This window comes from Canis lupus, chromosome 29, assembly GCF_011100685.1.
Source record: "Canis lupus familiaris isolate Mischka breed German Shepherd chromosome 29, alternate assembly UU_Cfam_GSD_1.0, whole genome shotgun sequence".
NCBI lineage: Eukaryota > Metazoa > Chordata > Mammalia > Carnivora > Canidae > Canis > Canis lupus.
The window spans coordinates 42,292,719-42,317,273 of record NC_049250.1 but is presented as its reverse complement, the minus strand read 5'-3'; the positions used below and the strand labels follow the sequence as shown (position 1 = coordinate 42,317,273).

The 24,555-nt window shown below is 46.7% G+C and overlaps 1 protein-coding gene across 6 annotated transcripts; it reads left to right on the top strand.

The window, feature by feature from the left end:
- The first annotated feature begins 741 nt into the window (after positions 1-741).
- LOC119866764 lies at positions 742-24,323 on the top strand. Of its 6 annotated transcripts, none has more exons than XM_038579839.1 (5): positions 742-1,128; positions 2,112-2,194; positions 9,231-9,364; positions 10,071-10,120; positions 23,307-24,323. In XM_038579839.1, exons 3-5 carry the CDS (start codon positions 9,323-9,325, stop codon positions 23,890-23,892), a joined length of 678 nt encoding a protein of 225 aa, XP_038435767.1. In that variant the 5' UTR covers positions 742-1,128; positions 2,112-2,194; positions 9,231-9,322; the 3' UTR covers positions 23,893-24,323. The 6 variants fall into 6 exon arrangements, with proteins under 6 accessions (XP_038435767.1, XP_038435771.1, XP_038435772.1 ...); XM_038579843.1 differs by having other exon boundaries at positions 742-2,194; positions 23,307-23,491; positions 23,883-24,323; XM_038579844.1 differs by adding an exon at positions 10,386-10,524 and having other exon boundaries at positions 742-2,194; positions 23,886-24,323.
- Positions 24,324-24,555: the final 232 nt, after the last annotated feature.

The following is a 24,555-nucleotide window of genomic DNA, read 5'->3' as shown; positions in this document are numbered from 1 at the left end:
AAAAAAGAATCTGTTAGACACCGTAATTGGGTTTCCATTACAGCAGGCTAAGTTTGATCGTGGTTATCCAATGCATCCGTTCCTGGTTAGTTGTGGCAGCCAGTGCCTTAGCCGGTCGTCTTACCACCTGGGCCTGCTTGCCGAGGTTAACATCTCGGTGAGTGCAAACAACCCTGGCCTTGTACCGCGAGCTATATGGCCTCGGGCAAGTTCCTTAATCTCTTTGAGCTTTAGTTTTCTTATCCATTGAACTGAGACTAATATTTAATGCGTCCAGGTTATTGCGAGGATCAAAAGAGGTAACAGACAAAACGCCCAACACAATATGCCACATGAGTCAAAGTAAATACTCAACAAATGCAGGTTCCTTTTCTCTTTTCCTGTTACAGAAGAAAATTAGTTCTGTTCCTTCTCAATGGCAAATATTCCAAATCTATCTCCCGCTAGTCTGAAGTTGAATAACAAAGATATACCAGGATTGTCGTATGTAATGCTTGGGCAGGTAAGCGTACAATAAGCCAGGTAAGGTAAGGTTGCCTGCGGCAGGCTGTGCAGGTGGGAAAGGCGGTGGCTGATCATCTACCAAAGCACTGAATGGTGACCCCTGAAGTGATTAACAAAGATGATGGTGATGATGATAGTGGCTAATATTTCTTTCTATCTTTTTCTTTTTTTAGGAAGAAAGAGAGAGTGGGCGTGAGTGTGCAACAGAGAGGCAGGGGGAGAGAGGGAGAGTGGCAAGCAGGCTCCACGTCCAGCGCAGAGCCTGATGTGAGACTGACCTCATGACCCTGAGATCATGACCTAGGCCAAAATCAAAAGTCTGATGCGTAACTGACTGAGCCGCCCAGGAGCCCCAGGGGCTAATATGCTATCTATGATATACGAGCCCTACCTATGTGCTAGTCACTATGATGAGCACTTTATACGCATTATCTTCTTTCCAACACTCAAGAACCAGGAAGTAGCTACTGTTATTACTTCCAGCTTATGGATAAAGAATGGAAGCTTAGAGAGGTTAAATATGCTGCCCAAAGTCACCCAGCGCTAGAGTTAGGAGACATTCCAGCTCTGTCCAACTCCAAGATCATGCTGACGACTGGCCTATTGATGAGACGTAAACCAGAGGTGAGCTGGAGTTGGTCGTGAGAGCCGATTATGTGCATTTCTCCTCAATCCCGAGCTCAGCGGGGTTGCATCGGCAGCTTGGAATCAGCTGCACGGAGAGTATTTACACCACAGAAATTGGCAAGTGCTACACAGCAGGTCTCCCTCCCTGCTTTCCTGCCCTGATAACTGGTTGTCAAACATTTACCAGCACACCCCTGGATGGAAGAGAGCCACCTTAGAAAGGCTACGGGTCAGGTGCATGGCAGATATTAAAAGGTATTGAGGAAATGACGGCGGGGAAAACCCTTGGACGTTCATCTTGTGTTGTTTGCCAGGCACGATAGAAGGACCGACCCCTGGGGCTCTCGAAAGGGGGGTCAAGCTGCAGTGAGGGTCTGAGGACCTCAAAAAAGGATATAATGTACATTTCCCCATTATTTTCTTAAGTCCCTTTTCTGTGTGGCTACTTCTGTCACATAGAGACGCGGAAATAAAATAGAATCTTTTCTGTTGGTGAAGCACACATACACAATCAACAATGGAATGCGGGGAAAAGGTAATAAAAATCTGAGCACATACATTTGTAGTGAGGTGGCAATTTGCTGTAACTATGGCAAATAACCCTTTGGAGCTTCCTGGATCTTCTGAGGGGAAAAGTCTTTTATTATGATGGATCATGTTAATAAAGAAAGGCTCAGGGTGCACACCATCAAGCCGTGGGGTAAACGTGCACCTCTACGGGGGGAAAGGCACCCTAATAGCATCTGTTGTCCAGGCCGGTTGGTACGGGGGGCCAGCTTTAGCTCTTGGAGGTTGACTGTCCGCCCTTTTCAGTAGCCTTCGTGTGTCCCAGGGTTCTCTTTGGGTGGTCAGAGAGGAAAGATCTGGGGCTTTAAGTCCCTCTGTCACTTCCTGTTTATTGATGCCCCACGTGCTTATACACGCGGACTATGCCCAACGCTGTGTCACTTGAACGCATTTTTCATCTTTTCTTTCATGAGATATGATTGCCGTGACGTGGTATTAGTCCCAGGTGACAACACAGCGATTCTGTGTTTGTGCGTGTTGCAACATGATCACCACGGTAAGTTTTTATTTATTTATTTATTTTTTATTTTTTATTTTTTTTGATCACCACGGTAAGTTAACATCCGACACGACGCCCTTACAATTCTTTCTCTTGTGATGAGAACTTTCAAGGTTTGGTCTCTTAGAAACTTCCACACCTGCCAGCCAGTATCATGAACTGCAGTCACTCCGCTGTGTATTATCACATCCCCATGACTGACGTATTTTATACCCGGAAATTTGTACCTTTTGACCTTCTTCGCCCATTTTGCCCATCTCCACCGCCCACCTCTGACAACCTCCAAGCCCTTCTCTGCCTCTGTGAGGTTGCTTTTCTCCTTTGGGCGTTTCAACAGCTCTTGTTCCTCAGACCGTGTACAAGGTATTGACACGTTCTCTTTAGTGGAAGAAAATGATTAAAACAGAAAATCTAGGACAATAATTTCAGATTTCCTAATTTACCTACATTTATATTACTACATATTTTTTTCAAATTTTATTGTTCTCTTTTTTTAAAACCCCTTTAGGTATTAGAAGAGAATCTATGTGGGTTTTTTTCGCCCCCCCTAAGGTTTTCATTTTTTACCAGAGCATTTGCATTAAACAGCAATTGATTCTGAATTTTCTGTACTCCCTCTCTCTCTCTCTCTTTTAACCGTTTATTACCATGTGACAGGCTTGAAATACCATTGTGATAAGACAACTCTGGTTGTATATCTTTCAAGATGGGGAAAGGGCTATTGAAAATCCATTCCACACTCACTTCCCTCATGAATCTAGTAAGATTTAAAACTCTCCTTTTTTTATGATCACGTATTTTATCTCTGGTGTCTGAAGGATCCTTGTAAATACTGGATCATTGTTTCTGAGAAAAGAGGAAAGCATTAGGCTGGCCTCTTGCTGTATAAAAAGCGATTTCCTCCCAGAACAGAATGTTTAGAGGAGATAACGGTTTTCACCCTCAAAGCTGTATATCCACGTCGGAGCCGTCACGTCTGGGTTCTCAGATACCAGCGGAGCGGTAAGGATGGCTGTCCTGGTTGCGTCCGGGGGCACGTAACGCTGCCCTTAAATTAGACCTGGGATGCTCTCCAGGCGAATTTTTAAAAACTTGGTAATAAGTCATTCTAAGTCTGACTCATTCTGTTGCTGAAAAGTCCCCTTTACGGTCTCACGGAGACATTTAATCTCTTTGCAGCTGTGGATGGTTGGAGGTGGTGCCGCTCCTCTTCAGCTCTCCTCCTGGTCGCCCAGGTCCCCTAAGGGCCAGCAAAGCCACCAGGTGGCCCCGCAGGTGGCCGCAGCTCTGCTCGCTCCTGGAAACGGACCTGACTTCACAGTCGGGGGATCTAAGAAGCAGACTGCTCGCCATTGTTCAGATTTTTATATTCGAATTCGTACCCCCATAAGGACCAGTTGTCTTCTTGCCTGTGTCTAAGTATCACGCTTGCTTTTTCATTCCTTGGAAGCTCAGTAAATACTTTTGGGGGATAATGTGTTGGTTTACTTATTTTTTAATTTTTATTTATTTTTTAAAGATTTTATTTATTCATGAGAGACACAGCAAGAGAGACAGAGACCCAGGCAGAGGGAGAAGCAGGCTTCATGCAGGGACTCGATCCCAGGACCCCAGGGTCACGCCCTGAGCCAAAGGCAGAGCAATGTGCTGGTTTAAATGGCCTTTTATTATGAATAGAAGTCGAGATCCACTTTTTCCTTGACGTGGCTTAGACTAGCTGCTCTTATCCCTAATGACTTTTGTTATGTATTTTGGAGATTTAACAGTTTTTAAATGACTGAAATCCAGATACCAACTGTCCCCAAGGACAGCTTCTGTTTTCGGTGAAAATCTAGACCCGGAACTCAGCACCATTATGAAGTCTCCAGAAAACCTACTTACAGGATGGTGGTTAATATGGTGAATTTGAATCTTTTTGTCTCAGCTGTGGAATCTTCAATACCTTCATTAGCCTCTCTGCCTCAGTTTCTTTATCTCTAAAATGGACATGATAGTAATAGTGCCTACCCCACACATTTGTTGTCTGGGTCAAATAAAAAAATTCATATTAAGTGTTCAATACATTGCAGCTGTTTATTAGTGGGCAATATAGATTTCAAAAACTTTTTATTAAAGAAAATTTCAAACATGTATAAATGTAGAGAGGAAAGCCAATGACCCCCTTGCCCCCCTGTACTCATTTCCCAGCTTCAACAATGATCACTTTATGGTCATTCTGTTTTCATCTTATTTCTTACACCTCTCCCCCATATTCATTTGAAACAAATCTCAGATTTTGTATTTTCTTCCTTCTTTCCATACCAAGAATCCCATTTCTCAGTAACATTGGGAATGAGGGAATTGGAACATCACATTGTTACTCATTTGTTTTATCCCAAGTGATAATCTCAGATATGAACAGCATAAACTCAAAATTTCCAAGACTTCCTTATTAGTTTTTTTTTTTTTTTTTCAATAGCCTCTCACATCTGTAGGCTGTATCTCACAGAGGACGCCACTGAAATTACTGTTTTTAAGTCACTTAGAATGGTTTCTCTTTGGTGGTTTTGCCACCAACTGGATACACATTTACACTCATTTGTTTCCTTTCATTTTTTAAATTTTGAGTATTGCTTTTCCTTATGAATTATTTAAACATTCACATGATCTTGAAGTTAAATCTACCAAATAAGACCCATCTTAGGAAGTCTAGTTACTGTCTGTTTCTTCTCTACCTTATTTCTTCCCCCACTTCCCCAGGTAGATATTACTATTCTTACTTTGTGGTGGTCCTTCTGTTGTTTAAAAAACATACATATTTATTAAATAGAAGCAAATATATTTGTGTCCTCTGTTTTCATATAAGCTGTAGCATAGTCTACAACATTCCCAGATCTTGTTTTCTTCACTTAACCATATATTCTGGAGCTTTTAACAGATTTTTAGAAATGAGCAGATAGGTACAGGAAATACAGATTTTTTTTTAAAGATGTTATTTTATTTATTCATAGAGAGAGAGAGAGAGAGAGAGAGAGAGGCAGAGACACAGGCAGAGGGAGAAGCAGGCTCCATGCAGGGAGCCCGATGTGGGACTCGGTCCCGGGACCCCAGGGTCACGCCCTGAGCCAAAGGCAGATGCTCAACCACTGAGCCACCCAGGTGCCCCTATAAAGCTTATTTTTAAGTTATTTTATAAACCAACCTTAATCACTAAGGCTGATTAGAGTACAATCAGAAGTTATTATTGTATTTTCTCCTTACGAAATTGTTCCATTATCTTAGCTGCAATATACATTTTTATTAATTAAATTTTGTAGCTGCTTCTTACTTCACTTAGAAAAAAATTATGGGACACCCAGGTGGCTCAGCAGTGGAGCATCTGCCTCTAGCCCAGGGCATGACCCCGGGGTCCTGGGATCGAGTCCCACGTCAGGCTCCCCGCACGGAGCCTGCTTCTCCCTCTGCCTGGGTCTCTGCCTCTCTCTGTGTCTTTCATGAATGAATGAATAAATAAATATTTTTTTTAAAGAAAAGAAGTGTAGCAGTAGTTGCTTCCAATGGCTCTAACGAGGAAGCCGCCGTGGGTGCCGCAGCCTGCGGGCAGAACTCAGACCTTTGCACGGGCAGAGGGGTCTGCTGTGGGGCTTCTGCTGCAGCTGCGAGTCTCTGCCTCCGAGGCCCAAGTGCTGAGGCTGCTCCTGGGGCGCTTACTGGGCCCCGGTGTTGGGGCGCGGGCTGCAGCTACGGGCCAGGAGCTCAGTAACCGGGTCAGGTTTTGTGTTGAGAGCGGGCGGGGTGCAGTTGCCTTGGTCCCTGGGGTTGCGGTCGTAAATGCACAATTTGCTGCTAATTCTCCAAACAAAATGCTCTGCTCTACATCAGGGTTTTGACATTTAAATTGTGGGTTTCGAAGGAATCAGCAAGGTTGCAAAGAAAAGACGTAAGGAGTGGGGGGAGGAGTGGGGGTCCCTGCGACAAGGACACAGGCTGATGAAAAATTAAGAGGAAGGGCGCTTGAAGAGGCTGTTCCTTGGTCCAGAAGGAGCTGGAGGGAAGTGGGGTGGGAAGGGGGAGAGATGCTGGGCCGGGGAGCCTCGCGGGGGCCTTCGGAGCCGGGAGGACTTTGGGGAGGGCTTTGGGGCAGTGCAAGGAGTGGGGCCGGGCTGGGGTGGCTGGGGCCCACAGGGGACCCGCTGGCCTATGGGGCACACACACGCTGCCCGGAGCAGCTCTGGCAAGGGGAGCGATGGAATCGAGAAGAGGGAACAAGGGAAATTATTAGGGTTACAGTGTAGAATCTATTTTAAAACAATGATTTACTTGTTCCTTCATAAGAAATTCTAAAAATCTTTCAGTTTGTCTTAGAAATACGGTTAGGGAGGCTCTCACTAGAGATCTCTTACATTGGGGCCTATAGGGCCGCCAACAGAATTGTCTCCTCAAACTATTAAGCGCTTTACCGAAAGTACCAGCTGTGATCTCACCACCCAGATATCAGAGCCTTGTAACACTCTGATCCTTGGCCTCTGGCAAGTGCAAGTGTCCGCTATGGACATAAGGGACACGTAGAGGCAGTGGGGTCAACTGTACGTGGTAAGGGTTGCCGACACCCGCTAGGAGCTTAATATATGCCGGGCCCTGTTCTCAGGGCTTTCCCCGTAACACCTGACAGAAACTCAGTGAGGCCACCTTATGCACGAAGCCCAGAGAGGTTAAGACGCTTGCTCAAGATCCCACAGCTAATAGGGACTTGACCCCAGACCACCTGACTCCGGATGTGCTTTTATAACAAATTATCGTTCATATTAGTGCTCTTTCTTTCCACATAAAGTAACATATAACGGACATCTTCCATGTCGATGTAGAGCCTCACCTTAAATACCAAATGTTTGCCCTCAACGCTCTTCCGATGGGCATTGGGGTTGTCTCACGTGTTTTGCTACGGTGTGCATTCACCTTTGTTCATTTACTTTTAAAAATCATTTATTTCTAAAAGCGGGATGTGTTTTGGCGGGGCCGGGGAGGGGTAACATGGTGAATTGAGCGTGAGGAAGATTCCCGGTGGCCAGTCCCACAGCCCTGGGCTGGGGTCGGCGCGGAGCCGGACTCACCAGTCGGGGATTCCCGAGTGCCACCTGGTGGTGCGATCTCTAAATCCCAGTAGCAGCATCTAGGAAGGATGTTGAGCAAAATGCTGTCCATTCTTCACTATGATAACACTGTAATCCTCAAATTTATTCATAGTTAAGGTCATTTCTTTAGGGAATAGGAATAGGGAATTTTCATAAAAATTCTATACATTGTCAAAAGGTATAAACACTAATTATTTGGTCTCACTAGCCTACAATTTCACTTATATGTGGAGCCTAAAAAAACAAAACAAGTAGAACAAAACCCAGGCTCGTCAATACAGGAAATAGAATGGTGGTTGCCAGAAACGGGAGGTTTGGGGGGCGGTGGGCAAAATGGGTGAAGGGAATCAAGAAATACAAACTTTCAGTTTTAAAATAAGTCACAGGGAGGTAATGTAGAGTCAATAATATTGTCTTAGCTTTGCATGGGGGTGGATTGCAACGAGGCTCACTGGGGTGATCATTTTGCAATGCGTACAGCGGTTGAGTCACTAGGGTGTACACCTGAAAATAATAATGTCTGTGGATTACATAAATAATAAATAAAGGTGTGTCAAAAAAATCAGAAAACACAGCTTGTTAGTGATGAAAATAAACAGTTTAAAACAAAAATTTTTTGGTCTCACAAATGTATGTATGTATTACAAGTGTAATAAAGAATGAAAATTACATTAAAAGATAAGAACCATAAAATGACCTGCTATTTCATGAGCCAGCGAAGCCACTTTTTAGGGCTGACTTAGGTAAATTTCATTGCACTATTTTTAGAGACACAATTAAGGTTACAGGTATACACAATTTAATAGCCTGCCTTTTTTTTTTTAAAAAATGCTTTTTTTTGTTATACTTTATACTCTAACTTCCTCAAGGGGCCCTTAAGATCAGGAACTTCGCCTTACTTACTGTTGTATCATTAATATCCGCAACGGTGTCTGGCAAATACCGGTTTAGCAAGCAAAATTTCGCAAGAGCTAAAATCTGCATGTTTTTTTTCTTACCACCGTTCTCCCTCCATTTCTACAAGGCGGTGTCCCCTGGGCTGTGCAACTCCTGGCCCTACCTTATGGGGAAGCAGATTCAATATCGCAATTGGCTTATTTAAGACTATTTCTGTCTCTGGGCTTTGTCTTCTTTTCCCTTAGTGTTTTCTGCAGTCAGGTGGAGTGGGAGACCGAAGGAACCCCTCCTCGGATGGGTTTAATTAGCAAAGTTGTGGAATTGAGGAGGGAACAGGTGGTGATTCCATGTGGGGGGGCTGCAGGCCGGTGGGCAGGAAGACAAGGAGCCATCCGTGTGCCCCCGTGATCCCCCTTTCACAAGCGTGGAGAGCAGAGTGGCTGGCCTCAGGGTTTTCCGTAGCCCTGATCATCCTGGGTTCTGGAATCCGAATGTCTGCATGGGGGGGGGGGGCGGGGGGCGGGGGGCGGGGGGATGTCATCTGGAAGAGAGAGTCGGATGCCTGGAAACGGGGCGCAGGGGAGGCGGGCAGGCAGGGCCTGCTGCAGGGATGCGGACCCACGCAGCGGCCCTGGCCCCGCTTGCTGTTCTGCTTTGGCCATCTTGACGATTTTTGGTGACCTCTGAACAAGGGATCTCCCGGTCTTCACTCTGCTCTGCGTCCCACACATTATTAGGTGGTCCTGGGGTGGAGAACAGAAGGGAGGTGTGAGGGAGAGGAGTGCCGCAGGTGGAAGAAAGAGCGGGGTGTGAAGGGGGCTCCGTCCCCCTCCCAGCCAGTGCTGCTGGGGCGCCCCAAGCCCACTGCCTGAATCCTGGGGATCCCCTCCGCCTCCTTCACGTAGCCCACGGCCCGAAGTAGACACACTTCCCGGATCTACCGCTCTCCTCCTTCGCAGGTAATTACCGTGTTGGGAACCTTTTTGAGGCTTAGTTGGGTTTGTCTTTTTCTTCTGTGAATTCAGCCGAAGTTTCCCCTTAACACCCTGAGGATTTCCAAGTCTGGCTCACGTCTCACTTGCCTGCGCTGACGCAGAGGCCTGCAGAGCAAGAGAGGATGGGGGGCTCCTCCGGCAGGCGTGCGCCTTGGGTGACGGTGGTGAGTGGCCCCCCCTGCCCAACCTGGGTGTTCCTGTGTCTTCCCAGACGCAAAAAAGCCGTGAGAATCCAAAGGCGTTCTTTTTTTTTTTTCTTTTAAAGATTTATTTATTTTGGAGAGAGAGAGAGCGTGCACATGAGTGAGGGAGGGAGGGAGGCCAGTAGACTGCTCGGTGGGGAGCTGGATGTGGGCCTCAGTCCCACCCCGGAGATCATGACCCCAGCTGACATCAAGGGCCCAGGGCTGGGGCGCCTGGTGGCTCGCGGGACCCTGGGGCTCCCAGGTCGGGTCCCCGCAGGGAGCCTGCTTCTCCCTCTGCCTGTGTCTCTCTTGAGTAAATAAATAACAACTTTACAAAGAAATAGAAAGAGCCCAACACTGTCCCGGCGGAGCCACCCGGGACCCGTCTTTTATGGGTCTGTGGCGCCTCGGCCTTTGCCCAGGGGATGAGGCTGCTCAAGCGTCACCAAGTGTTAAAAACATCTTGATGGCTGTATTTGATGTAATCGGTTTCCCCGTGATTGTGCTTGTTTAGATTATACGTTTGAAAGCATTAGTCTCAGGAGAGGTTCCATGCTTCATCGGACTCGTCGAGGGCTCCGGGACACATAAAGATTAAGATGCCTTCACTTATAAGGTCTTTCTCCTTTAACATTCTATGATTATATGATTCTAAGCCAACCCAACTTTTTTTTTTTTTTTTTAGGCGGCCTGCTTCCCCTGCAGTGCTCCCAGGTGGACCCCGTTACCTGGAGGGTATGTCTCACCCACCAAGACATTTGAGGCTAGAGATGCCAGGCAAAGGGACCTGTGCAAAGGTCCTGAGGCAGGAGCACACAAGGCACATTTAAGAAACACCGAGGTCACTATGGCTGGAGCTGAGGTGTGTGGTGGAGAGGATACCCCTGGTTATAGGATCCGGAGGCCCCTCCAGGGCGCTGGGCTTTTACTTTGAGAACGGTAGGGAGCTATTGGAGCGTTCTCAGTAGCTGACAAACCATCTGCTTTACGTTTTTACAAGATCAATGGGAGGACAAGGTCTGAAACTGCAGAGGCTGATAGAGGCTGTTGCAACAATTCAGGAGCGTGGACGGTGGCTCAGATCAGGATGGGGATGGCGGACGCGGCAGGAAGTGGTCAGATCCTGCGTATGTTTAAAGGTGGGATTTGCTGATGTTAGATGGGATGTGATAGGGAGAGCAGAACAAAGGACGATTCCAAGGTTTTGGCCTGAGCAACGTGAAAGACGGACTTATTTGGTGGGTGTCCAGCATACGGCAGGCGAGGGTTAAATCTCAAGGGACAACAGTGAGGGGAACACAGCCCCTGCCTTTGAGTGGCTTAGAGTCCAGGGGACAGGGTGGCGAGGGGCAGGTGAAGGAGAAACGCAGTGGCCATCGGACACCACTGGAGCCTGGGGGGGACTCCCCGTACCATCTCCCTAAGTTACTGGATACCCTGCGACTCTTGTCCTCATCTAGGTCATAGTAGCACGTTTCATGGGTTTCGATGCTGAATAAATGAAATGAACCCATGGCCCCTCCCCACCCACAGCACCTGTCAGGCCCCAGAGCCCCCAGCGCCCCTGACTCTATGTAAAGCCCCGCGGTACTCAAAGTGTCGCCCGCCACTGCATCCCGGTGTCAACCTTCATGAACCCGCCCAGTGGTGGGCTCGACAGGCAGGGCCTGGGAACAGTGGGCTGCCTGGAAATGACAGTCATTACTGCACCACACAGAGCCTGTCTTCACTTTTTTTTGAATTTTTATTTATTTATGATAGTCACAGAGAGAGAGAGAGGCACAGACTCAGGCAGAGGGAGAAGTAGGCTCCATGCAGGGAGCCCGACGTGGGACTCGATCCCGGGTCTCCAGGGTCACGCCCTGGGCCAAAGGCAGGCGTTAAACCGCTGCACCACCCAGGGATCCCGAGCCTGTCTTCATTTAAAAATGTTGCTATTTTGCCCACCGTGGATTTTTTGACATTCATTTTGATTTTTGAAAATTTGCAATACAATTTTATTTTTGGATAATGAGGGTTTTGGGCACCCCCTAAAATTGTGTGCTCCAGGCAAGTGCCTCAGTTGCTCTGTGCGGCCCCCAGCCCTGCCCGTCCCTTGCAGCCGGGCCTCCCTTCTCGGTGGTCCTTTATCACCATAACAGTCAACCCACCTCCTCCCGTGCTGCGCACCTCCTCTCGTGATTTCTCAGTCTCTGTCCTCCCTCCTTGTTCTGTAGCTACTCAGCTCTGGGTCGTCCGCATCCATCCTCCTTCCCGGCACGCTCTTCATTGTGTTCGGGCCTTGTGCGCAAATTCCTCAACATCTCCCATATTTCCAGACTTGCTTTTCCGAGTCCTGGTCCTCATGAAACTGGCTCAAGGCCCACGGATGCCACTTCTGCAGTCCCGCCCCCCCCCCCCCCCACCTCGTCTCCTGCCCGAGGACCGCTGCTGGAGAAGGGGCGGGAGGACGACTGGCTTCCTCCCGACTCCCCTCTGCCGGTCCTTGGTTGCCAGGTCCCTCTTGTCATGTAAAAGGACATTTTCCTTTGAGACTCAGGTATCCAGATGGACGCCCCTCTCCGCCCCAGAGAGACCCACTGGTAAGCGGGAGCTCACCGGCCTTCCTCGCTAAAGACCCAAATGGAGCTTAGTCATCGTGCTAAAGGCAAAGCCCACCACAACCCGGGATATTTGAGGTCCTGTAGCTTTCCTGTCCCAAATTTGGCCTTGCTCCTGAACTTCCCCGGACTTTTCACTTCTAGTTCTCTAAAGCTGCCCGCTTTACAGGCGTCTTTACATCTGGGTCACATCTTCCATTGTTTGTCGCTGGAAACAGCTCCCACATTTAGCCTTAATTTTCTACCCTTTTACCCCAAACATCTGTTGTTTTTTCTTTCCCGTGGCCTCCCTCCTGCTTGGCCTCCTTCTCTACGTCTTCTGCTCTTTTCTGACCCTGGTCACCCTCTCTCAGCCTTTCAACCCTTTCCAGTCCCCGCCCCCCCCCCCCTTCCTGGCCATGCCGTGCATCTTCACCTGAACTGCTCTGCCCATTCCTCTGCCCACTGACCCCCTCCATCGTTTACCCGTAGAATTCAAACCCTAAGCTCATTGGTCTCCTCTCTTTCTATAGACGTTGGGTTGGGAATTGTTGGAGAAAGCCACACGGTGTTGTAGCCTCTTGCTCCGACGTGAGCTTTCTCCTCAGCTGGAACCCCCTCCCCAGAGCGGACTCATGGCCCCATTAAAAGGGTTTGGGGTGGGGGTGGGGGGTGTCCAAGTAGACTCAGAGAGTTTGTAACTTGTACCTTTGCCACTGTTTGCAAGGCCTCGTCCTCGGTGGTCCAGGGGTGACCTTCTTTTCTTCGGAGTTCTCTATATTCTGTGGGATTTAGCATGGACAAAATTCCTCAGATGGATCTTGGGATCATGGATCACTTTGAACCTTATAAATCTTTAAGTCCAATAAATCCAAAATTCCATAAATCTTAAACCTCTCACATGGGAATATACCCAAGTATATGCCAGTTGAAAGGACACTAGGACATGTTTTGGGCTAAAGAGAATGTTAGACACCCTTAAGGCGTGAATTACTACCACAAAACTGACGTCTAAAGGAAAAACAGGCCAAGTTGGAAAGAACTACCGACAGATCTGTGCCCCGGAAGCCATGGGGCTGGTGTAAGGCCTCCCTGTGTCTCCCTGCGGCGGCCCCCACCTTCACACCGTGCACTGAGCTGAGAGCTGGGGGGTGGCCCCGGGCCCACCATTGCAAAGGCAAGGGGCCCCCGAGTCCAGTGGAGAATCACTTGGAAGGTGCGGCGGAAAGTCGGGGCATCTCCAGGTGTTAGCCGGCCGCCTGCGTCGGACCAGCGCCTGGGACGCAGGGCGAGAGCGAGGAACGAGGACCGGCCACACCAGGTAGGTGAGGACCGACCAACCGGCCTGTCCTGGGCGCATAGATGAGAGGGTCTCTGCCTCGGCCGCCGGGGTCTCGACGATTCGCACAGAGGCCCTCACGGCCACCCGTCTACTTTCTGGGCAGCCCCAGCAACACACCCTCACCTCCAGGCTCTGCCCCCCAGGGCCTGGATCCTGGGTAGACCGGGGGGGGGGGGCCCACCCCTCTCCAGGGCCTCCCCCAACCTCAGGTGCCAGGGAGCAGTCTCACATGGCCCTCACGGAAGGAGGGGCCAGCCTAGGGACCAGCCTACTTGCAGGAATAGGAAGCAGTGACCAGCTGGTAAAAAAAAAGTCCAATTCATAGTATTTGCTGATTTCTGAGCTATAAATACGTCTGCGAGGACTGATTGCAACTTATCTACATGCTCTTACTGAACACAGGGTGACGAAGGGGTGTCTGCTCGGTTCCTGGCAGCCCCTACGAGCTGGCTCCAGCACACCCTTCCCTTTAGCACAGGCAGTGACCCGAGGGACGAGGGCCCCCTCCGGAGCCCGTGCCTGCACCCTCTTACCTGCTCGTGAGGCTGCCTTAGCCGTAGTTCCAAAGCCCACATTGTCTCTGCATGTCTGACTGAGTTGAACTAAGGAGACTTGGAGCCATCCTACAAGTGGGGTAAAATCTAAGCTCATTTATGCAGCGTTTGGGGCTAAACGATCTGCTCCTGCCTATTTCCAGATTCATTTCATTTCATTTCATTTTTATTTTTTAAACTTACAGTTTAGTTACTGAACATACAGTGCAATACTAGTTTCTGGAGTAGAATTCAGTGATTCATCACTTGCACACCACACCCAGTGCTCGGCACAAGTGCCCTCCTCAGTATCCATCACCCAGCTAGCCCCCCCCCCCCCCCCGCCCCCTTCATCAACCTTCAGTTTGTTCTCTATCCTTAGGAATCTCTTCTGGTTTGTTTCCTCTCTCCTTTTTTTTTCTTTTCCCCCTTCCCATATGCTCATCTGTTCTTTCTTACATTTCACATAAGCGAGATTATATGGTATTCGTCTTCGACAGACTTATTTTGCCTGGTGTTAATATACTCTAGCTCCATTCATGACATAACAAATGGCAAGATTTCATTCTTTAGGATGGCTGAGGAATAGCCCGTATCATGGAACATATCTATATCTATATCATCTATATCAATATCGATATCTATTTATCTATCTCTCTATCTATCTATCTATCTATCTATCTATCTATCTATCTATCTATACATCTATCCCATATCTTTTTTATCCATTCATCAGGTGATGGACACTTGGGCTCTCTCCATAGTTTGGCTACTGTTGATAATGCTGCTACGAACCTCAGGGTGCACGCATTCCTTTGAATCTGCATCCTTAATTTTTGTACCCTTTGGGTAAATCCCTAGTAGTGCAATTGCTGGGTCGTGGGGTAGCTCTATTTTGAACTTTTTGAGGAACCTCCACACTGTTTCCCAGAGTGGCTGCACCAGCCTGCGTTCCCACCAGCAGTGCAAAAGGATTTTCCTTTCTCAGCATCCTCACCAATAGGTGTTGTTAATTTTAGCCACAGATTGATTTCTTACTTTTTGCTCTGTGCATTTTTTTTTTTTTGCCTACCTGACTTCTATACATTTTTAAAGACTTAACTTAGACATCAAAAAACCTTCTCTGAATTCTTTAGGATTTAGTGCTGTCCAGAAGAATTTCTGCCACCGTGGCAGTATTCTATATTTACATTGTCTCATATGGTAGCCATTGGCCACATGTGGCTTTTGAGCATTTGAAATGTGGCTAGTGTGACTAAGGAACTGAATTTTCAATTTTAGTTAATTTTAATTAATTTAAATTTAAGTAGCCACATGTGGTTAATGGCTAACATATGGGGGAGTGCAGCTCTGTATAGACGTGGGTGCCTCTTCATGTTCATGAAATACATTTTGAGTTGTTCTAGTTTTTTTTTTTAATTTTTTTTTGAGTTGCTCTAGTTTTGCATGTACCTTAGTGTGTCGCCTTTGTTGTTTTCCTTTGCCTGCCTCTCTCTGCCAGATGCTGTCCTTGTTGAGAGAAAGGAATGTGCTTGCACCGTGGCAGATGCTCCATAAACGTCATCAACCGTGTGAATAGTGCTGGATCTTTCCAACGCCAGGGTCTGCCTCTGGGACCTCTCCCTGCAGGCTCAGCTGCCTGAACGGGCCTTTACCTGCAGGCTACCAGCTAGATTTGGTGTTTTCCTAGCCTCACTTCATTGCTGTTGAATTCCTACCGATGTGGTTGGCTCTCCTGGCACAGTAACTCACTTTCCACTCTCCTGCCTCTACCTACATTAGCCTCTAAGGCTTCACTTGGACTGTTGCTAAGGTAGCATCTCTCCTTCTCTGGGCTGATGTGATGGCTTATCCTCTGATTCGTGCTTCTACGCTGGCCCTTAGGGTTCTAGCCCCTGACTGGACGTTCACATGGCACTGCTCTAACCTACATCAAAAGTATACCTACATTTGGCCTGAGTCTTGCCTCCTCTCAATCTTTTCCAACCTGCCATTTTTTGAAGAATTGGTTTTGCCTCACTGGTTTATGAGATAAATGCATTTTCTTTTATGACCGTCGTTGTTACTTTTGGTATAGATATGCCCATTCAAGAGGTTCCTCCAGGCCCTTTAAAGATTTTATTTATTTATTCATGAGAGACACAGAGAGAGGCAGAGACACAGGCAGAGGGAACAGCAGGCTCCATACAGGGAGCCCGACGCGGGACTTGATCCTCGGACCCGGGGTCACGCCCTGGGCCAAAGGCAGGTGCCCAATCACTGAGCCCCCCAGATGTCCCAAGGCCCCTTAAAGCTTGATCTTATAATTACTGTAAGTCTCTCTTCTACCCTGGACACTTTCACCTAATTATAAGATTTAAAATGAGCCACATAATTAGCTGAGTGGAAATTAACATGTATTGTTTGCTCTTTGCTCCTTTAAAAAATAAAAATATGGTTAATTAATATCCAAACTGAATATTAAATAACATTTTTAATGAATGGTCATATCTTCTCCTTTATTCTGTTCGTGGGATAAATTACACTGATTGATTTTCATATGGAAACCAGTCTTATCTGCTTGGAATAAACTCAACTTGGATGTGATATATTATCCTCTTATAGTTAGATTTGGGTGATAATATTTTGTTTTGGATTTTGGTAGCTATGTTCACAAGAGAGATCGGTCTACAATTTTTCTTTCTTGTAATATCATTGTCGATTTTTGGTATTATGGGGTCATGAAGGTCTAATAAAGTATAGTTGGAGTGTCTATACTCCAGCTGTCTCGCTGTTTGGGAGGGAGCTCGGAGACGTAAGGTATTCCACATTTCCCTTATGGACTCGAGCTTTAGATAATCACTGCGTGACAACTGCTCATTCTGGGGCTGCCTTCACTTCCTTGTCTCGGTTCCCCACTACCCTACTAATGTTTCCTCTAATCACTTCCTTAGACTCAAATGATACTCTTGGCAGCTGCTTCTGGAAGGAACATAAACTAAGGATTGTGGCTCTCAATTCCTGACCCTTTTGCTAGCTTTTGAATGCCTTCAAACAGATTCACGGTGAATTCTATCCCACTTTTCTAGTGGTTCTTGGCGAGATAGTTGGTTGAGTATAACCTAGTCCATCATGGCTGAAGGCCATGTTACTGATACCGTGTTCACACATTGTGTATCTAACATAAAAAAGAAGGTGCCTATGTACAATTTGGTAACTTTCCTAATAGTTGGATCCAGTCTTTAGTATCTGTGAGTTCTGATTTAAAGTAACCCTGAAACTAATAATATACTATATGTTAATTAATTGAATTTAAATAAAATGAAACGCAAAAATAAATAAAATGAAATGCAATATCCCCTTGGAGTGGCATCCCTCCTCCCCAAAAGTAACCCTGGTGACATAGCCAGTCTTTATCTTCATTATTCACTCTGAAGGCTTATCCTGGAGTCGGGGCCTCCTGAGAAAGGTTCTGGGATTCAGGCCAGTTTGGGGCTCCTCTGCTCCCTCCAGTCCCCTGGGCTCTCATCTGTAGGTGACATTACCCAGGTTCTGAAAGGTAAGCCTCAGTTCATCCTTCTAGCTTCCTTATTGCCTTGAAGGTTGCTGGGCCCCTGATTCCCCTACATCTCTTCAAGGCAGAAAAAGAGACATTAGACAATGAAGCTCATGCTCGCTAGGACGACGACAAAAGCTTGTTTCCCTGAGCAACAAGAACTCAATTTCCACTTTATCTAAAAAGAGGGACACATTTCTGTTCTCAGCCATTCTTGCATCTCCAGCTTCTCGCAGGTTGCTAAATTTTAAGAGGAGAACATTCCACTCGTTGTTGGAGAGCGGTCCCCTCTCAGCTACGTTTATAAATAGCTCTTCTTAAAAGGGACACCTACCTTTTCACGGGATATTTTTAAAAACAGCTTTGAAACAATATTTAGCATTTTCAGAAGCAGAACAATAGCCATTAGGTGGGGTCGAGCAGGTCGGTGACCTTGTGGGAGGAGGGGTCAGTGACCCGAAGTGGGCGTCAGAGCTTGAATGAGTTAAGGCAGATGCACATGCAGGGAGGCAGGCCAGCTTGATTTGCCTTTTTTTCCCCTCACGATTCGGTCAACCCACCAGTATTCTCATCTTTGCCTCTAAAAATAGATCCTAAATCTGATCACCTTTCGTGTCCCCAATGTTGCAGCCCTGGTTCAAGACCCCTAGACTATAGCAATAGCCTCTCAGCTAGTCTCCAGGCCTTCACTCTTTGTCTACATAGCAACGGGAACAGAAGCTAGAAATTATCGCTCCTCTATTATCACTCCCATGGCTTCCCATAGCAACCAGAATAAAACCCAAGCTCTGCTAAGACCTACAGGGGCCCACAGAATTGGGCCCTTACCACACTCTTGGGCCTCACCTCCTCACCCCCTCTTGTTTCCTATTAGTTTCCTATCGCTGCTGGAGCAACTGACCACGAGCTTTAGTGGCCTGAACACCACATCTATTCTCCTACGGTTTTGGAGGTTAGAGGCCCTGAAGTCAAGGTGTTGGCAGGACTGTGTTCTTGCTGGAAGCTCCAAGTAAGAATCCACGTCTGTGTCTCTTCCAGCTCTCAGAGGCCACTGTATTCCTTGGCTCGTGATTCCATCTCCAAAGTGGGCAGTGGAGCATCTTATTCTCTGTCTCTCTGACACTCCTGCCTCCCTCTTATAGGAACTCCTGTGGTTACAGTGGGCCCTGCTGGATCGTTCAGGACACTCTCCCCATTTCAAGAGCCTTTGATTAATCACACCTGCAAAGTCCCTTTTGTCATTAGGGTGATGTGTTCACAGGTCCCAGGGATTAGGATATGGGCATCTGCGTTGGGGGGCATTATTCATTATTGAGCTGACCTCACTGCCCTAGTCTCCCTGGTCTTCCGTCCCCTCCCCTCCCCTCCCCTCCCCTCCCCTCCCCTCCCCTCCCCTTCCCTCCCCTCCCTTCCCCTCTCCTCTCCTCTCCTCCCTTCTCCTCTCCTCTCCTCTCTCCTCCACTCTCCTCTCTTTCCCTGTCCCTTTCCTTTTTCCTTCCTAATGTGACCAGGTGGAGGCACAGAGGGGGAGAGAGAGAATCTCAAGCTGACTCTGAGCTGTGTTCAGAGCTCGATGTGGGGCTCAATCCCAGGACCCTGAGATCATGACCTGAGCTGAAACCAAGAGTCAGGTGTTCAACAGACTGAACCACCCAGGTGCCCCTCCCTGGTCTTCCTTCGGTCCCTGATCCCACCCAATTTATTCCCATCTCAGAGCCTTGCTTAGATTGTCCTCCCAGTGGGCTGAGGTCGACTCAACTGCCACTCCTTGGAGAGGCCTTCATCGAACATCCCGGACGGGGAAGGTCCTTCCCCTCCTACCCTTTCTGATACGCCTGATGTGATGTTCTCCACACTTTGACTTTTCCCGAAAGCATCTGCTTCGTTGTTAAGGGGAACATTTTTCTCTGCTCTTCTGATGTTCAGTGGAGGGCATTATCCCCAACACTCTTGGCCTTTGGCTTCACTCCTTTCTCCACCTTACAAATGGGAAGTGGGCTGAGAAGTGAGTCCAAGGAGCAACTGGGCAGGCAGCAGAGACCTCCTACTGTCTTCTCTGTTGACGTCTGCCTCACGGCAGCGGGTCCCTAATCATTCTCAGTCCCGTAGAAGCTGTGGGGCCTGTGGTGTGGGGGGTGCTGCCGTGGTGAGTCTGCGCTCCTGTCTTCCACGGATACGTCTCCAGGGCCACTGTGCGTGGAAAGCTCACTTGGCTCCTATATCTGATGCCAGGCGCTCTGTGTCAGCTGGGTCTGTACTAAAGGTGATATTTTGGTCTCCACATGCAGATTCTTTTATATTTCTTTCCTTTTTTTTTATTTTAAAGATTTTATTTATTTATTCATGAGAGACACAGAGAGAGGCAGAGACACAGGCAGAGGGAGAAGCAGGTTCCCCACGGGGAGCCTGATGGGGACTCGGTCCTGGGACCCCGGGATCACGACCTGAGCTGAAGGCAGATACTCAGCCACTGAGCCACCCAGGTCTCTCTCTTTTATCTTATTTATTTTTTAATTAATTAATTAATTAATTAATTTTTATTTTTTTAATCTTATTTCTTAATTGGTTTAGAATGCTATGTATTGGGATCTCCTCAACTCTTTCAACACTTCCGCATTTGAGTTTTTGGTGCTTTCCTTCCCTCCTGAATGTGAGTCCTCCAGGATCAGAAGAGTGTTGGCTCTCTCCTCTGCATAGGCTATTCCGACCACGCAGGGTAGGGTGCCGCACAGGGAATATACTCAGTAAATCGTTATTTACTAGATAAGCTTCATGTTAAAATACAATAGCCACTGAACTTTGGGTGTTCGGACTTATTGGAGATTTACTGCGCTGTAGGTCAAACTAATTATAAGGGCAAAGGATTTTTTTTTTTTTTTTTGGTCTAAAGTTGCCCCTGTTAACCTACTACTTATTTAAAGGAATAACAATGCTTTCCATGGAACATAAAACAAGCCTTTAGACATTATTAAATCCATTCTAAAGAGAAGCATATTAGGTGATATTTTTCTACACAACTCAGGTTAACTTGACAGCTTCCACAATTAGCATTAACACCATGATTTACTTGTTAAGCCTAAGATGAGTCAGTATTTAAGATTTCCACCATCGTAGTATTTCGTCTATCCTGAAATGTAAAATAGTACATGTGATATTGCAAGACCTTCAGATATTTGACAACCAATATTAGCAGACATCCTGAAACTACTGCATGAGGCACACTGCTTGGTACGGGCTTACAGAGGTGAATGATACACCCTCACCCACTTACCTATTGGAGAATAGGGCCATGAAACAATATTAGTGCTTATTCTGTGCCTAAGAGATACTAAATACTAAGAGCTTTAGTATTTTTATTTTTATTTTTTATTTATTTATTTTTTTGGCTTTAGTATTTTTAAAACACATTTAATATCCATGACAACTGGTGGGTCAGCTATTATAACATTTTTCATTTTATTGAACATATAAGCAAACAACCTTGGGAGATACACCGTCTCCCTTTGGAGCAGAAAGCAGTTTCCCTAAACTCAGAGCTGCTTTCCTGTAACGACACTGCATGTGCAGATATAATCTGGCCCTTTTTGCATCTCCCTGTGGGGAATGGGATTCCAGGAACCAGAGCAATATATGCTGATACCCTGGCTACTGTGACTGCTGTCAGTAACGAGCTCTCCTTCATCTCTGACCCAAGGGTTTCATATCTTCTACCAAGGTCTGTGAAACTATGGCAGACAAACTTGCTTATTTGCAAGTTAGTAGGTAACGTCTCAGACTTTTTACAGTTTTCAAGTAAACTGAAGGGCAAAATGGTTCAATAACTTGCCCAGAGTCACTTGGGCAGGAAGTGGTGGAAGTGAGACCCAAACTCTTGTAGTGTGGCCTAGTTGATGGGTTCAGTTCCAGGCATACGAGGTTTAAGGTATCTTGGGGCATCCATGTGGTGATATATCCAGTAGGGCTTTGCTCATATATGGAGGAACCTAGGGCATAGAGTCATATTTGGTAACCAATTATGTTAATGCTGCTGAGATGACAAAGTGGCAATAGAATGTGGAGATTCCTCTTTCTAGAAGTGGCTACAGAGAGACAAAGAACCACCAGCAAGGATGAGAATAAAGATAAGAGAGAGGGGAAAGCTGGTGAAGACCCCTAAGGAAATAGAAATGGATGGAACCATGTTATACTTTTTCTACTGAGGTGGGAAGAAGGAAGGAAAGCTAGATAAGGGGCTGATGTGCATATAGATGTCAGGATGTCAGGGAAAGCTAAAGGAATCCTTCTCTAAAATTGTGTACATCACTGCCAATAGGAATAAGAGAGGTGTTGGGGCTGGAGGCTCCAGGGGAACAGTGTAGGTTAGGAATAGCCGTAGGAGGAACAGAAGATGGAGCTGTCAGTAAACATTGAGTCAGTCTCTCGTGTGTGGACCAAGGCTTTGTACATAGTAGATGCTCAGTAAAATAAATTGAATTAATGAAAGGACACACTAGAAAGATTCTTGGGTAGCACTGAAGTGTCAGTTGAGGTTGAGATGTTGGGTCAGATGGTATTATGGGCAGAGAGGAGTATCCTATTTGGTGACTGCTCGTGGCCACTAAATGGGTGAGTTCAGCCCACCTGTTAAGAGATGGGAGGATGGTTTATCCTGAGGCACAGGCAGGACCAAAGCTCGAATCAGCTGTGATGAGGAAGGAATAGTACAACTTGAGTGCTCCTCACTGGGAGCCACTAGGAATGCCAGGAAGTTAAAGCTTGGCCACACATGAATTCTATCCATAATCAGAGTAAACAAGAATTGTTTACTCTGCAATCTGAGAATAAATTCCATAATATGACCTCATTCCAAAGGGGATTGGTTTTTATTTTTAATGTATTTACAGAACTGGGGTTCAAGCTTCCAATAGAATGAGAGAAAGGGGTAGAGGTCAATGAAGGGGATGAGAAAAATAGCTCAAAATGAGCCACGGGACAAAAAAAAAAAAAATGAGCCATGGGACATTCCATTTAAAAAGTTTGTGGGCAGCCATAAAATGATCCTAATGGTTGTATAAACAGGCAACAGTCATAAGAGAGGATTCAAGTAACTTTCCATTACTTGGCAATGTTTTAAATTTGGCTTATCTGACGCTAACAAGCGAGGGAGAAAGCCAGCCCACAACTCTAAAACCAAATTAAAACTGCTCTTGAGGCATCTGAAGATTTTGAATTGGTTTCTGTTTTGTTCATGCAAGTCAGCAGGCAGGGTGAGAAAAGCGCTGACCTGCAGCAAAGCGTCCGCCTTCCCAGCAAGGCCTCGGCTTCCCCAGTGCGGTTCAGAAATCAGCTCTACAAACCTTCCGCATCCCAAGTGAACGGTGGAGGAAACAAACAAACAACTGAACAGTGTCGTACAATTTAAACGTGTAGGAAACTGCCCCCGTATGCGTCCGGCAGGTGTCCACGGATGCCGTGGCTCACAGTGGTGACTCACGGCGAAGGCTGGCGTGATGCTGCACCCCAGAGAGCCATTTACAGGACACGGGCGCATGTCGCTTTCTTTAACTATCATCTGATTGGTCTTGACGTTTTGGGGCTCTGCCGTTTATTTCAATATTAAATTACAGGTTTTTAAAACCAGACCATTGTGCCTGGCCATCCAGCAGCTTCCTATTACTCACCTGCCACAGCTTGGGAAAGTCATCTGAGGAAATGTAATGAGATCAGTGGGGCAACCCCTTTCCAAGGCTAATTATTCCAGCACACTCTGTATTGCATTGTTATTTTTAACTCACTAACATTAGCTTTTTTTCTTCCTAAGGAGACTTGAGTCCACTCGATTTCTCTGTCAAAAAATGCAGATTGCAATTTTATTTTTTCCTTGTTTCCTGGGAAACTAGAACTCTCATGTCCAGCTTCATTTTCCCGTCTCTCCTTTTTGATGTTCTCACAGAGCAGGGATTAAAACTGGTCACTACAAGGTGACGGACACGTTTTCAAGTGGCCTGACCTTTGGAGGTGATGGAGGTTGGGAAGAGCGGTTTCCAGCCACAGGGATGGAACTCATCTTCGTGTTTTGCCCCGACCCCTCTCAACCTGTGGATCCACGGCCCGGTGATCCTGGGAAGACCCCCAGGGGTCAGATCAGCCCTCTACCCCAAACTGAACCCCGTCTACTCGCCCCCTCTATCCCAGTCCTCACAACTTTTCCCTCACTCATACCATTGGCTCCAGGGACTTTCTTACTATCCCTGCACACACACCAGCTGCACTGCTGCCTCTGGGTGCCTGCCGTCCTTGCTCTTTTCCTAGAATGTGCTCTCCCCAGATACCTTATCACTGACTCTCTCATGTCCTTAAAGCCTGTACTTGGTGAGGCCATCCTCGACCATCCTATTTGCAATCCCAAGCTCCTTCCCAATCCCCGCCTGGGATTCCCTCTTCCCCGCTCCTTCTCCACAGCATGCATCACCCTCTATCTTACTGTGTGCATTGCTGTTTTATTTTTCCATGTCTTGTTTTTCCCTAGTAGCACCTGAACTCCAAGATGGCAAGACACGTCGTGCGTTTTGTTTACTGCTGTATCCCCACTACTCAGAAGAATGCCTCGAAAAAGTCATTATGTTCCTCATTCGTGCCTCATTTCGGGAAGCCTATCGATATTGGATCACGCGGACCCTTAAAACTGCCTCGGGGTGCCCTTACCCAATGGTGTGCTCGTGGAATCCTTTCACAAATAGAAACTGTAAATGCTCATGACGACCCCAGAAAAGAAACACAGAAAAATGCAATGGGTTTTTAATGTATGTTTCCATTTTTGAACACTTGAAAAATAGGTCATTCATGGTCTTTCTTGTATAATTAAGAACTCCATTGACACCATTAGCAAGTTATTAGCAGTGACTTGGAACTAAGTATGTGTGTCATAATCCTTCCCCAAATAAAGAAAATAACTTTAATAGCTTTGAAAGATGTTCAATGGAATTGGTTCAGCTTGGTTTTATTTTTCGCAGAAGTGATTTCTCTGCATCGGGGGCAAGTTTTTGACTTGTTAAATATTTACTAAGCAGCTTCTATATTGCAAGTGACAGTGCATTCCAATGATGCGCCGTGTCGTAGTTATTTCATTTATGAATTTCTCTTAGTGGACTTGAGTTGGGGTACTTGGTGTGCGCTGAACCGGGCTATTGGTACAACGGATC